This window comes from Opisthorchis viverrini (genome assembly GCF_000715545.1).
Source record: "Opisthorchis viverrini unplaced genomic scaffold opera_v5_6, whole genome shotgun sequence".
NCBI lineage: Eukaryota > Metazoa > Platyhelminthes > Trematoda > Opisthorchiida > Opisthorchiidae > Opisthorchis > Opisthorchis viverrini.
In genome coordinates this window covers 8,608-21,469 of record NW_008751662.1, presented here as the reverse complement: position 1 = coordinate 21,469, position 12,862 = coordinate 8,608, and the positions used below count along the sequence as shown (strand labels likewise).

Genomic DNA, 12,862 nt, shown 5'->3' with positions numbered 1-12,862 from the left:
GGAGATTTGATTGAGTCTCTCATGAAAACCGAATTGATTTGCAGATGAGTGTATTTCTGTTGGTCACAAGTTTGCAATTGTCTCCAATTCAACTGGACAATCATTGGTGCATGCTGGTGGCCGTAGAGCTTCTACAGAACTCCCCCGTTTCACTCAATCTCCGTTCTACTCCGGATACACAGAATGAGGTCCACCGTAAACCTGTTGCGTCTATCGGCTTCGTTCGGTGTGACTGCCAAATCCGGAACCCAACCCAACCCTTGATGAAATAAACAACGCTGTTTCACTGAGAATCGACCAACGCATCCTCACTTCCATGTTTGCCATCCTGACAAACATCCTTGAAAGACAACCGCAGTCATACACAGGACATACAACGTCATAGGACAGTACTATTTTTAACAGTGTCCTTATTGAACAAGGGAAGGATACATTTAGGAGTACAAATGAGGGATTCCATTCATTGCTGAATTTCCCATGAGCTAACTTGGCATGAATCCGCTCCCTGATAGGTGACAAGTTCCTTTAGGTTTCCAGTTTTTACGGTTCAATCCAAAAACCTAATCCATTTCACTGAACTATTTGTGAATTTTGAAAATTTAAGCGTTCTTTGAAACGTTTCAAACACAGTTTGCATTAATTGGCTCCGAATGTTTGGAGTAAACGGGACTTGATTATTTTAGGAAGCATTAAGCTAAACATTGGAGAGCCTAAAGTTCATGCATTCGTTTGTTGAAATGGGCGTCCCCATGCCATCTGTTCAGAGACATTAGGGCACAATGCGTTCAAAATGCACTTGGTCCGTTATTACAATCAAACAGTCGCTCTAAATCCACCCCATATTTGAACATACATGCATACATGCTATGATTTTAAACAGAGCGTGAAACTGGTGTTCTTTACTTCATTCATACGATGTTTGACATTTTATCGCGCGATTTCTTCTACCCTCGAACTGAGCGCTACAGCTTGCAACACCATGGGCGATTCGGTAACCTTTGCTTTCTTTTGTTTCACAGTTATCTTACTGTCCGATCCATGCAGCCCTAAATCAACTCTGGGGCAGAGGAAGCACACCAGTTACCGGATGACATTTTACCACTCCAAACGACATCCGGATGAGCTAAAGGTTGCAGATTGGTAAATTATATCGGCAAGTGCAGTTGGACAAGCGAAATTCTCAATGGGAACAAAATGGGAAGCTGTGCAGCGTCAAGCTATGGGTCGGTACACTTGAATACTAAAAAGAGAACAAGGGAAACTGGACTAAGCAGTCATGATAAGAACAAAGAGACTGAGCAAACAGTACCCTCTCTTGCTACTCATTTTGCAGTTGGAATCCGGCCACATTTGCGGTTATAACATTTGGTGTAACTAACTTCACAGGCCCTATTTGCGAGCAGTCCGATGAAGCTGGTAACAAAGTTATCACACAGTGCCTCGGTTGTTAATTCGCTATTGATTCGCGATGTGAAGGTCACGTGTTCCCATGCAACCTGTTTCTCTTCTGTTGTCCGGATGGAGACCAGCGCCATCTGTGGGGTGTTTTCTTCCTGTAGCAGAGGTGACTGGAGGGGAATTTAATCACTCCAAAGAAGTATGCCACTCTGACTGGTCTCAAACAAGGCTAGGTTGGCGAGAAATACACTCATTTGCAAATCAATTTGGTTTTCACGAGAGACTCAGCTGAATCTCTCGTTTATGAGATTCTACAACTGAATGTGCTGCACACAGGCCGCCCCATGTATCAGTTGACACGATATTCGAGATATCGCACTATATTTTCATAAAGGAAACTACTCACAAGGCTGTCGAAGAGTTTTCAGCAACCTTGTGAGTAGTATCCTTTATGAAGGCTAGGGTGACTTCACTGGCAGGATAATGAGATCCGATCTTAAGGGAAATCACATGTAATCAAGGCTGTTTGTGGACATCCAGGAACCATTAGACGATATTACATCTCACAAGACGTGTTTTCTGATAACTAATTGACGGAAAGCAATTCCAGGACCTTAGATGTTGTTTTCTAAACTTTCGATCGTGTTGAGCTTTGCCGTTGGACTCGTCGAAAGGTTCTGTTTAAACGAACAGCGGGGTAAACATCTATTGAAAACGTTTTTCACACACTAAACAAGCGTTCAAAGCTCCCATTGTCGTAGAACATATTCCGGACTTCATTTAAAGAGCCCACACCGTTAAATTGCACTCTCTCCGAACATAGCACCAATCAAGAATTTTGAATGTGCCGAATAACAGTACACGTTGTACATTAATTTGCATACGACGGAAACTGCTGATTATTCGTTTTAGTAGTATAGACCTGTCACTGTCGTTTGGTAGCACTGTGTTGCATAAAAATGTAGTACACAAATTTACTTCACAAGCTCTTCTGATCTTGGATGTTCTCCGTGGTTTTTCAGTTTCGAAGTGCTAATTCTGTACGTCGCTCGGGTATTTCACACAAAAACCGAGCACCAAAATGTGTCAATTATACTACAGACTAAAGATTTTCCAAGTCAAATACGTAACACGACAACCTCAAGCCGGATTCCTGCAAGTTCCTGGACATATCAAACCAGATCATCAAACATCAGCTACAACGCCGGTGGTCGAGATGAACAAGCAGAACTATCAACATTCTTTTCCATATCAGACCACAACATATTGTTCATTCAATGTGAACAGGCATCACAATAAGAAGTGTGAGTTCGTAATACACTACTCACATGGTCGCTGAGAACTCTTCGACAGCCCACGACCGGTTTCGACCTTCTTGGGGCTCATAAGGTAGGCGCAGTCCTCGAGTTTCCGTCAATCTCATGTTGAAAAATCTCATGTCGATCTCACAGGTAAGCGAACACGTTTCGTTTAGGGGCCCGCTTTCTGTGCGAAGCTTTGTTGGCTGTAAAATTTTTTTTAGCGAGACTCACCTTGAACCCAGCTGAATCTCTCATTTGTGATTTGTGAATTTGTTAAAGCGCATAGGTAATTGTACAAATATACTACTATACAGTATACTATACCGTACTAAACTGTACTATATAGTATAATACACTACTTATACTGCATATACACTAATATACTAATATACTAGTTGTATTTTTCTTCATTCCTACAAATCTCGGAACCACGGATTCCCCGCCACACACAATTGCTCGCAGGAACATGTCAAAAGAGGGTTTGAATGGTAATTCATGTATTGTAAAAAAAACGCGACCTTTTTTCCTGTCCTGCCTTGAAGCACCAGTTATGCGTTATTGTCCGTAGACCAAAGAACTGCATCTGCTAATTTTGAGGCAATACACACACGCGCGCGCAAACACCGACATGCAGACGCACACACAAAATGAACCTCGTGAGTACAACATATCAAGCGTGCATTCCAATAGACAAAAAAACGCGCACAGGAAGAGGGGGAAATGTGGCGACGACGAAGAAGTAGGGCGCAGACGGAAAGAGATGGTATCATCAAAGTTGTATGCATTGTTTGTAGACAAAACGGCAATGGGAAATCAGAGGCGGACTGATTTTGTCAAAATGTCGTTCCTATGTGTGGAATGAACTGAGGCGTCAGGTAGCTGTCGCGTGGCACGCGCAGTCTATTCCTTGTGTAAGCCGATTAAATTAAAACGGGAACGTTTGACACAAGTGTCGGATTAGCAAAATAATTGAATGCTGGCCAAACAACGGCTAGAGAGAAGGGTGTTTTTTGTTTTGGAATTCAAGGGCTTTGCACTTTGCTTGAAGTGACGTCTGGTCGGTGAAATTAATTCTTTCAGTTTCTTAGCCCTCACATGCTGAAATGATTGAATGACACTGGAAACTGTATAGACTTTTTCGTCAACTGACCAACTGAGAATAGTTAGCACGTGCTGTAACCTTGAGTAATCGGATGCTCCGATTGGCAGTTCATCTCTCCAAATCATGACATTTTATCGACCCACCCAGGCCGGGGGAAAACCGGAGACTATCTTATCGCTATTGCTTTACCTGGATAACAGGGAAGTTATTTCAACAAAATGATGCTGTGAACTGATCCGATTCGATTCTTTCCGCCATATTATTCCCCGACCATCAAAGACCACTGCGTTAATTCTGGATGCAGTTGTCAATTTCAGATACGTATACAGTTCAGTGCCATTTATAGATTTACCAGTTAAATTGTGTAAACAGCCTCCTCGGTAAAGGTACTTGTATCAAAGACGAATGTCGATTGGATGCACCGTACTTCGAAGGTATTGTTCGAACGAAATGCACGAATGAGCCATATTAAACGAGAGATTCAGCTGGGTTTCAGATGAGTGCCTCGCAAACCAAAATTTGTTTGCAAATGAGTGTATCGTGCAATTTGGTTTCAAGTAGAACATAAAATTGACGGAAACTCGGAAACTGCGCCTGCCTGATGAGTCCCAAGAAGGGCGAAACCGTTCGTGGGTTGTCGAAGTATTTTCAGCAACCCTATAAGTAGTATATTACGCCTATATATGTATCGCGATATCTCCGTGAAAACGGAACAACCATAATACGTACGAAGCAGCGCTAATTCACCCTGAAGTTACAGTTTGCAGTTAAACTTTTCTTCAAATGGGTCCAGCACAGGAACCGCAGGTAGCTTGGAGGAAGGAGTACACTCATACAAGGTGTCAGTTCAACTAATAGTTCGATCTTTCGTTACTAATAAGCCACTGTAATTCCCACCGGCATATTCTCTTCATGCAGCGGTAGATCATGTTTGGTCTGAAGATCTTTATGGCAGATTCTTGATGAATTCTAAACATTTTCCAATCCTGCAGTGAAGCTCGAGCAGAAAATGGTTGGCGTAACTGCAACTACAGATATGAGCTGTGGAAGTATGTGTGACTTTCGCGAGCGAAAGTGGTTTTTTGAAACAAATGGAAACCACTGGTTTTTTCAGCGAAATTTGTTTGTCAACGAATTTTTACGTCGTTATCTCCTAAACAAAATGCCTTTTGGCTTCTATCAGATATGGCTTTTTTTATAACTGAGCTGCTATCCCGTAGCACATCAGGTCATACTTCAGGAAACATATGGCGGTCCTTCTCCTTGATCGTATAAAGCAACTTAATTGTGTCGTCTCCTAGTCGAGACCTTTTAGGTGGATGGAGCAGAATGTACGATTGGCCAACATTTCTTATCGCAAAGCTGAGAATCACACGGTCACTAGCCACGCCTGTGCGAGTAAAAAGTAGGAATCAGTCAATCAGTTAATCAGTCAATCAATTTATCAGCTATAAACCGTGTACCATAGGCACATTGGTCCCAGTGTGGGACATACAGCTAAGCCTTTGGGGCGAGTGCGTGTTCAGTTTGCTCGGAAATTGGGTAGCTACGCAGTGAACGCGATAATGGTGATGCGCGAGCCCCACTGCTTGCGTGATTGGGCCAATTCTGTCAATGTCATTAACCAATGGTGAGTTGAGTCCCGGGGTCCCCCCATCCAGGGATGCGCCAGACAGCACACCTGACCAAGTTCACTGGTTGGTGTTTTCGTACTCCGTTGCCAGGTCATACACTGTCCACCTCTCAGTCACTTCCACTCAGAACAAGGCTGACAGAAAAGAGCTCTGTGAGACAGACGGTCTTCTGGCATGCGGAGTACACGTCCCAACCAGCGCAACCTATGAAACGTGCGTGAGTTCCTGCTTCCTAAGACCATCTGGCATACCTCAGCATTGCTAATCCGATGTTCCCACCAGACCTGACCAATACTGCGGGGAAACCAATGATCAAACACTGACATCTTCCGTATATCCTCTGGGTATGGGGGCCCCGTTTCTGATCCATAATGCATTATGGATCAGAACATCGCGGTGTAAACTCTCTCCTTGACAGACAAACTGACGTCACGTCGGCGCCATCGGTGTCGGAGGATGGCAAAAGCTGTCCTGGTCTTTCCGACTCGAGAAATAATCTCGTCTCCAACCGGTCCACCGGAACTTGTACAGCTGCCCAGGTAAACAAGTTTATCTACCACGTCGAGGTGTGGGTTTGATCCCACCCAGTCTTGTAGCAGCACTTTACACTTTACAGGTGTGAAGCGCATGTCGAACCGTGAGGCAGAGTCATTTAAGTTATCTAAAGTGGTTTGCATTTGGGAAGGATGTGAACCAAGGCGAACAATATCAACCTGTATTTACACGCTTGTCAGAGATTCCAACATTTAGTGTGGAGCCTAACAAGGGTGTTTTAGTGACATCCAATAGTTGTTAACAGGCGTTTTCAGCCTTGGGTCCCAGTACCGCGATCAAGTATGAATTGGTGATCACTCCATAAACGAAACTTGAGTGTTGGGGCCATCTCTTCCGATCCCCAATGAAGACAGTTTGCCTCTGGATAACAGTGGTTTTGACTAAACCAGGAGTAATTAATTTGAGCTTCTAAAATAGCACCCAATACGCAATTGTCACGCATGTCTGTAAAGACTACCGTCATGAAAGGACACCCTCGTTTGACGCGCAAACGTTTGCCCCGCTAGTTATCTTCAATGCAGAGCAACCCGGTCAGAAGTCATTGCCTATGACAGATCATTTCAGGAGTTCCGTGGGATGTGCACTGCTGATACTTCCCAACAAAAGTGAAACAACCGCACAGTGCCTGTCGACGTTCCACCTTAGACTGGATTCTAGGGATGAGAATAGATCCTCTTGTTCGTCCACCTCAAACGTTTGATGAAATTTTTGGTTTACTGCCCTGAGTAACGGGTGAGTTTGCCGACTCTCCCTGAAGGGGCATGTAAACCATAAAGGAAACTACTCACAACGTTGCTGAAAACTCTTCAACAGCCCATGACCAGTTTCGCCTATCTTGGGGCTCATCAGGTAGGCACAGTCCCCAAGTTTCGTCAACTTCATGTTCTACTTGAACCCAAATTGAACTGATTTCGAGAAATACACTCATTTGCAAATCAATTTGGTTTTCACGGGAGACTCAACTTAATCTCTCCTTCATGATTTGCAAATGAGTTTATTTATCGAAAAGCGTGTAAACCAGTTTGAGTTGACGGAGAGCTGCCAGAACACAGCATTTGACTGCTGAAAAATATCAAAAAACACCGACTTAAACTGATATTCTTGCCCGCGCGTAGACACTTTAGAGGGACACTTGCCTGAGAACATCATAAACGAGAGATTCAGCTGGGTTCCAGGTGAGTCTCTCGAAAGAACCAAATTAGTTTGCAAATGAGTGTATATCCGCTAATTTCGTGCAATTTGGTTTCAAGTAGAACATAAGTTTGACGGAAACCCGGGGACTGCGCCTACCTGATGAACCCAGAGGGGAAGGGCGAAACCGGTCGTGGGCTGTCGATGGATTTTCAGCAACCTTATGAGTAGTACATTACAAGGACACACTTTCAGTCCACACACGTCATTCCACGTGAAAATATCGAATTGTCCTACTCTTGACCTTACATAACTCGTAATGTTAGAAATGTTAACTAACTAGAGGTGAACACCACAAGTGGTCTGTCCCCTGCGTATTTAGACTTCCCGTTGGGAAATAAGACAGGAGACCAATAGCCTATGTGAAACAACTGCCAATATTGACAGTACACGCGATGTTTGGACGCCTGATATTGTGCAAATGACATTTGGATTGTGACGAAAAAAGTATTATGTGTAGCATTGCACATTTTGTCATTTTTGGTATTCTGGTTTACAGCACATCGGTGAACGAATTAACATTTATCATCAGAAATTTATCTCACACAGTTCGCGGCGGTATGCTATCGTTGTTCTTAGTCAGGTCGAATGACCGATAACCTCATAAGGTGTTTCCTTTGGTAAGATGCAACGGATGAAATAAATGGGGCTCCAGTGGTCTTCTCCACGTTAATGCCTAATTCTTCTCTATCTTTGGTCTTTCAAATCAACGTTACTAATAATTTGAAAAGTTGGCATGTGTATCGTGAGCGAGCTGCTGAGTACGGGAACAGTTTACTCTTTACTCCTCTTGGCGGGAGTGAAAAGGTCACCCATCGAACAGGGACCAGAATTTGAAATCAGCTTGGAACACGTCCCCAAGCAACAAGGCTCACCAGCTGATGGTGAAAGGCAGAAGATCTTCGCTGACGGGTTGTTTACTGGAAAGCACCAACTGAACAGTTACAGACTATCGGACAGGGAAGCAAACCTCTCATATGCATCTTGTTTACAAAATCTAAATATCCGTATTCTTCTCGAACGCGTCTTTTCGAACTTTCCTGGATGCTCATTGAGTACCACTCAAATGTGAGTTAATGCTACAAAGCAATTCGACAAATTCCGTATTTAAATAGACGCGAAGTGGATTTACAAGAAAATTACATACTACTCGCATGCTCCATCAGTAGTATCCACCGTTACAATGGTGCTAACTGAAGCTTCCTTTATTCGTCGAAACCGCCTTATAAAGGGGAATGAAACTGCTTGTTCCTCTGGCGGAACACATAATTCAATTGGAAACACTCCGACAACCCTTTCCCGGTTTCCTGCTTTGCACGATCCGTCAGTTACAGTCCCCGATTTGCAAAAGTACAAGGAAAACAATGTAAATATAGTATTTTGGCTTTCAGTGCTTGGTTACCATGCCACCTGAGGGTGGCATGAGGGCTGAGATATTACCAGGTTACTCAGGCATAGACAGGAGTAGTCGAGATACCGGAGCTGTGTTCGAACCACTAGTATTCGGATAAGGTAGTTAGTACCTTAATCGCAGAACAAGCAAAGTCTTCAGGGACAAATCATCCCTTTGGACGTCCATTTGGACATCCATTTGCCAAAGCAACACATCACTCTTTTTCCAACTTCATCTTAGAGGACACTATCAGCAATAAAAGACCACATAAACAATCGCATGCACAAGCTATGACACCAATTAGCCTAGCTAACCTGAAAAACCCAAAGTGCGCCACAGCTAAATTGTTCTTAGTGGAGCAATCAGTTGGTAGTATCGGAGCATAATGGAAAGATAGAAGAAAGTAGTTGGGCAACCCATAAATTCCATACAATGTTATAATGTACATAAAGAAGCAATTTTTCTAAAGGAATATTTTCCGAGAGGGGAATCTGTTGTCGTTGTTCTTGGAGAAGCCCTACTGTATGCTTTCCGGGGGGTAGTTTCTTGGGTTTGTTGCATTTATACGTCATACGCATTCAACCATCTGCTGTTTTATCAGTGATCGTAGGTACAGAGGCGAACAGTTCAAGCGGCGTGGTTTATGCTCCCTATGAGGTTTGACGATGGTAAACCATGAAGAACAAGTGTGGTTTCATCTGGGTTATTTCAGAGCAGTTTCCTGCCAATGTCTTCGTGAATTATTCGGAAGGCTGGCAATTTAAGTAAATTGCACGTATAGATGATACTTTTTTCCCATACTTTCCCTAGAAATTGGTTCATACTGTGATTCCTATTAATCTAGTGTAACTTAAAAAGTGAACCAGTAACTTCTTGTCACCTGAATTAGCTGCTTCGTGCATCGAGACTTGTCGTATCACAGAAACATGCCTAAATTTAGCGGTTAAGATAACCACAGGTGCAACCGTAAACTTACTCAGTCGAGGAAGCCAGCTACTTTGTTTCACGAAGAAGATGACTGCCTCTTACATGTACCGAATGGCATCCTCCCCGACAGTCGAGCCCAGAATCCACTGACTGAGTCTTGGTGATTGAAGCTGCGGGAATTAGAGTCAAACTAATGAACAGATCGATCACCAGTTAGCAATATTCTGCTTGGTACACGCGTTGTTTTGTGTCAGTAGATCGAGATCAGAATTTTTACAAGACCTACAGACAGAGACAACGATCCTCTGTCGCTAATAAACAAACAACAAGTTTGTTATTGCAGAAAAATTGTTTATGCACGACAACTGCTACTTATAGAAAGACAGTGCCATCTAAGCTAACAACAGGTGCATAGGATTTGCTTATCTTCAAAACATACAAAATTGTGGTAAAACAGCAGTCATAACTGTTGTTAGGTCACACATTTTATTTGAAATAGCGACATCTATAACCAAAATAAGTTCTTTGCCATGAGATTACTACCTTTGAAAGGAAGAAGACCTCCACCCCGGACTTACTTATTGGTAAATACCAACCGACCGGCTACAGACTATTGGACGGGAAGCAAAAATCTCATTTACATCTTATTTACAAAAACTGGGCATCCATCTTCTCCTGAATGCGTCTTCTTGAACTTTCCTGGATATTCATTGACTCCAAACACCCATCGCCCAAATCCAGGCAAATGTTACAAAGCGACTCCACAAATTCCGCAACACATCTCCCTTTTTCAAGAGACGCAAAGCGAAATTCCAAGAACAACACATACTACTCGCATGTCTCCTCTCAGTAGTATCACCGTTACACCCGTACTGCAGCTCACTGCTGTCTTGCACGCTTTGTCTGTATGCCAGTGAGCTTGGTGTTTGCTGGGTGCGGCGCAGAAACTAGCGCTGTGAAAAAACGTTGGCCGTGTTTCAAAGTAGGGATGTTCCACATGGAAAGGAGGATTATGTCGTGCCGACTAATCTCCACATCCTTGTTTTTCATAATCGCTTCTGGCAATCGGAGAAATAAGTAGATTTCTAAAGGTTCGAATCCATTTAAAAAAACTGTAAAGGAGCAGATAAAATGACGGAAGTTCCACTACAAAAGGCTAAAGTTGGAACTCACCGTCCCTCAAGTGATGATACACATTCAACCAATAGCGTGGTTGCCTTCGGAAACTCCATGAGAGGACTGATTAGCTAAGTGGTTAAACACTGGATGAGTAGGAAGTCACATTACCTGGATGCATGTACACAACCCGTCACAGCAGTGAATCAGAATTCATCCCGTCCACCTCTACGTTCTGCCAACTCGAGTCGGCAGACGTCCTGTTTGGCTATAGACCAAACAGTGTGCCTCTCACATCAGGCGAAAATGTTTATCCAAGCACCTACATTTTGCAACTGAGATAAACTGGTGACTAATTATGAATAATGCTCACAGTGGGCTCCTGTCCAACCTTGAAAGATCCCAGCGAAAATGCATACGCCCAACTGGTCAGAAGGCAAATAAGGACAAACAGCCAGCGCGTGTCTGGACCGTAAAAACAATAGCCGGCGCGTGTCTGGACCGTAAAAACAAATACTATTGTTTTCAGCTTGTTTTTTTCCAACCAAAGTTGGAGTAATTGTCCCCCCCCCCCATAACCAGCGCTCGGCAAAATTAGTGCGCGATTTGTCTTTGTGAATCACCCCAAAACCAGTGAGAGTGATCTGTCAGGTGTGTGGCGATAATAGCGGTTTTGTTCGGCGCCATACATGTTCCACTCGGCTTGCTGTCAGTGCACAACGAAGCATAATTCAGTTGTATCAACAGGCACAGTGACTCACTTGTGATATGTCTCCTACCGGACTTGCGTATTGGATAAAAGGATCTATGTACACTGATTATACGGTCATTTGTGAGGCCTAATTCTGGCTACTGACCGAATTAACAGGCGACGGGAGGTGGTGTCGAGCCAGAAATGTCAACAAGGGTTTTTTCCTTCGTATTTTCTAGGCTACGACAGCAAATTCAAGAGTACTGCCACTTCATAAAATGAAGTTCCACTGGAAGGATAGAATGATCTTTCATTGGCCCAAAGTCATGCGTAGCGTATGAATATCAGAAAGCGCCTGTCAGCCGATTCATACACTTCCAACCTTGTCAGTAGTCTGTTGCTAAAATTTACGGCAAGAGCTAGCTAGGGCGGAATAAAAGCACCATTAAACATCGGTTTTACAAATCTGAAGCTCAAGGAATCATAACGTTACTTACATAACTCGCAGTAAAATTCTCCTACCTCAACGTTTGAGTGGGCACTGCTGCAAACTAGTCCGACATTTGCCGAAAAGCACCAATCGAAACTTCCCTAGCGTTCTGAAATGTTCTAATGACCTTTTTTTGAAATACAGCCAGCGTAAGGGAGTTTTTAAGGGGGAAAAAACGCAGTTCTGTTCTGTGGTTTTACAACCCCAATGCTGGTTTTCTGCTTGTTATTCCACCCACCATGCATAAGAAATGTACACTAAACTGGGACGGGCTTTACTTTGGACGAAGGAAAGTTACGCAAGCGAAATTCATTTTGTTTGATGCGACGATATGGAAAGTTGGACCAGAGTGTAGAAAAAACTTTAATCCTCGGAGAGAAAGCGAGATGATGGTATCCAAACGTATTCTCTCGCAACCTGAGATTATCATGATCCACTTAGACAATATTTCCCGAATTAATCTGTCTGAGAAAAAACATTGTTGGTTATCATTATGCTATCAGGTTACGGCAAGTTTAAACCTCGTCGCTATGGGGTTTTGAAGCTATCAAACTGCCCCCAAAAGACAGCGTTTGTTCCCGCGAAGCCTGAGAGCCTTGGTGGTAGAATAAAACAATTCAGTGTCGAGCGCAAGGGTTGCTGTTGCGACAAATACATTCATTTGCGAATCAATTTGTTTCTCATGAGATACTCAACTGAATCTCTCGTTTATGATATTCTACAACTGAATGTGCTGCACACAGCCAGCCTCAGTTGGCACGATATTCGAGATATCGCAGTATATTTTCATAAAAGAAACTACTCACAAGCTTGCTGAATACTTTTCGACAACCCATGGCCGGTTTCGCCCCTCTTGGGGCTCATCAGGTAGGCGCAGTCCCCGAGCTTTCGTCAACCTTATGTTCTACTTGAACCCGAATTGGACTGTTTTCGGGAAATACACTCATTAGCAAGCCATTTTTCACGGAAGACTCAACTGAATCTCTCGTTTATAGTGTTCTTATGGTATTCACTATCACTGTGCACCTATCAACCGGTCTCAGGGTAAAGGTCCGAGGTGGTAA

At 43.4% G+C, this 12,862-nt stretch overlaps 3 protein-coding genes across 3 annotated transcripts in view; 2 read left to right on the top strand and 1 right to left on the bottom strand.

The window, feature by feature from the left end:
- Nucleotides 1–2,954, bottom strand: part of T265_00582 (hypothetical protein) — a gene marked incomplete at both ends in the record, with an annotated part of 5,879 nt that extends 2,925 nt beyond the window's left edge. Inside the window, 2 exons of the mRNA XM_009164410.1 lie at nt 1,380–1,553; nt 2,931–2,954. Of these exons, the coding sequence (XP_009162674.1) occupies nt 1,380–1,553; nt 2,931–2,954 (198 nt within the window). The remainder of the gene's footprint in view (nt 1–1,379; nt 1,554–2,930) is intronic.
- Nucleotides 1–5,435, top strand: part of T265_00583 (hypothetical protein) — a gene marked incomplete at both ends in the record, with an annotated part of 10,951 nt that extends 5,516 nt beyond the window's left edge. The window contains 2 exons of the mRNA XM_009164411.1: nt 1,735–1,833; nt 5,270–5,435. Coding sequence (XP_009162675.1) covers nt 1,735–1,833; nt 5,270–5,435 — 265 coding nt within the window. The remainder of the gene's footprint in view (nt 1–1,734; nt 1,834–5,269) is intronic.
- Nucleotides 5,436–5,464: 29 nt separating this feature from the next.
- Nucleotides 5,465–12,497, top strand: T265_00581 (hypothetical protein; the record flags this gene model as incomplete). The annotated part of the gene is made up of 5 exons (XM_009164409.1): nt 5,465–5,648; nt 7,106–7,165; nt 8,110–8,249; nt 8,573–8,680; nt 12,420–12,497. The coding sequence occupies 5 exons, from the start codon at nt 5,465–5,467 to the stop codon at nt 12,495–12,497; spliced, it is 570 nt and encodes a 189-aa protein (XP_009162673.1).
- Nucleotides 12,498–12,862: the final 365 nt, after the last annotated feature.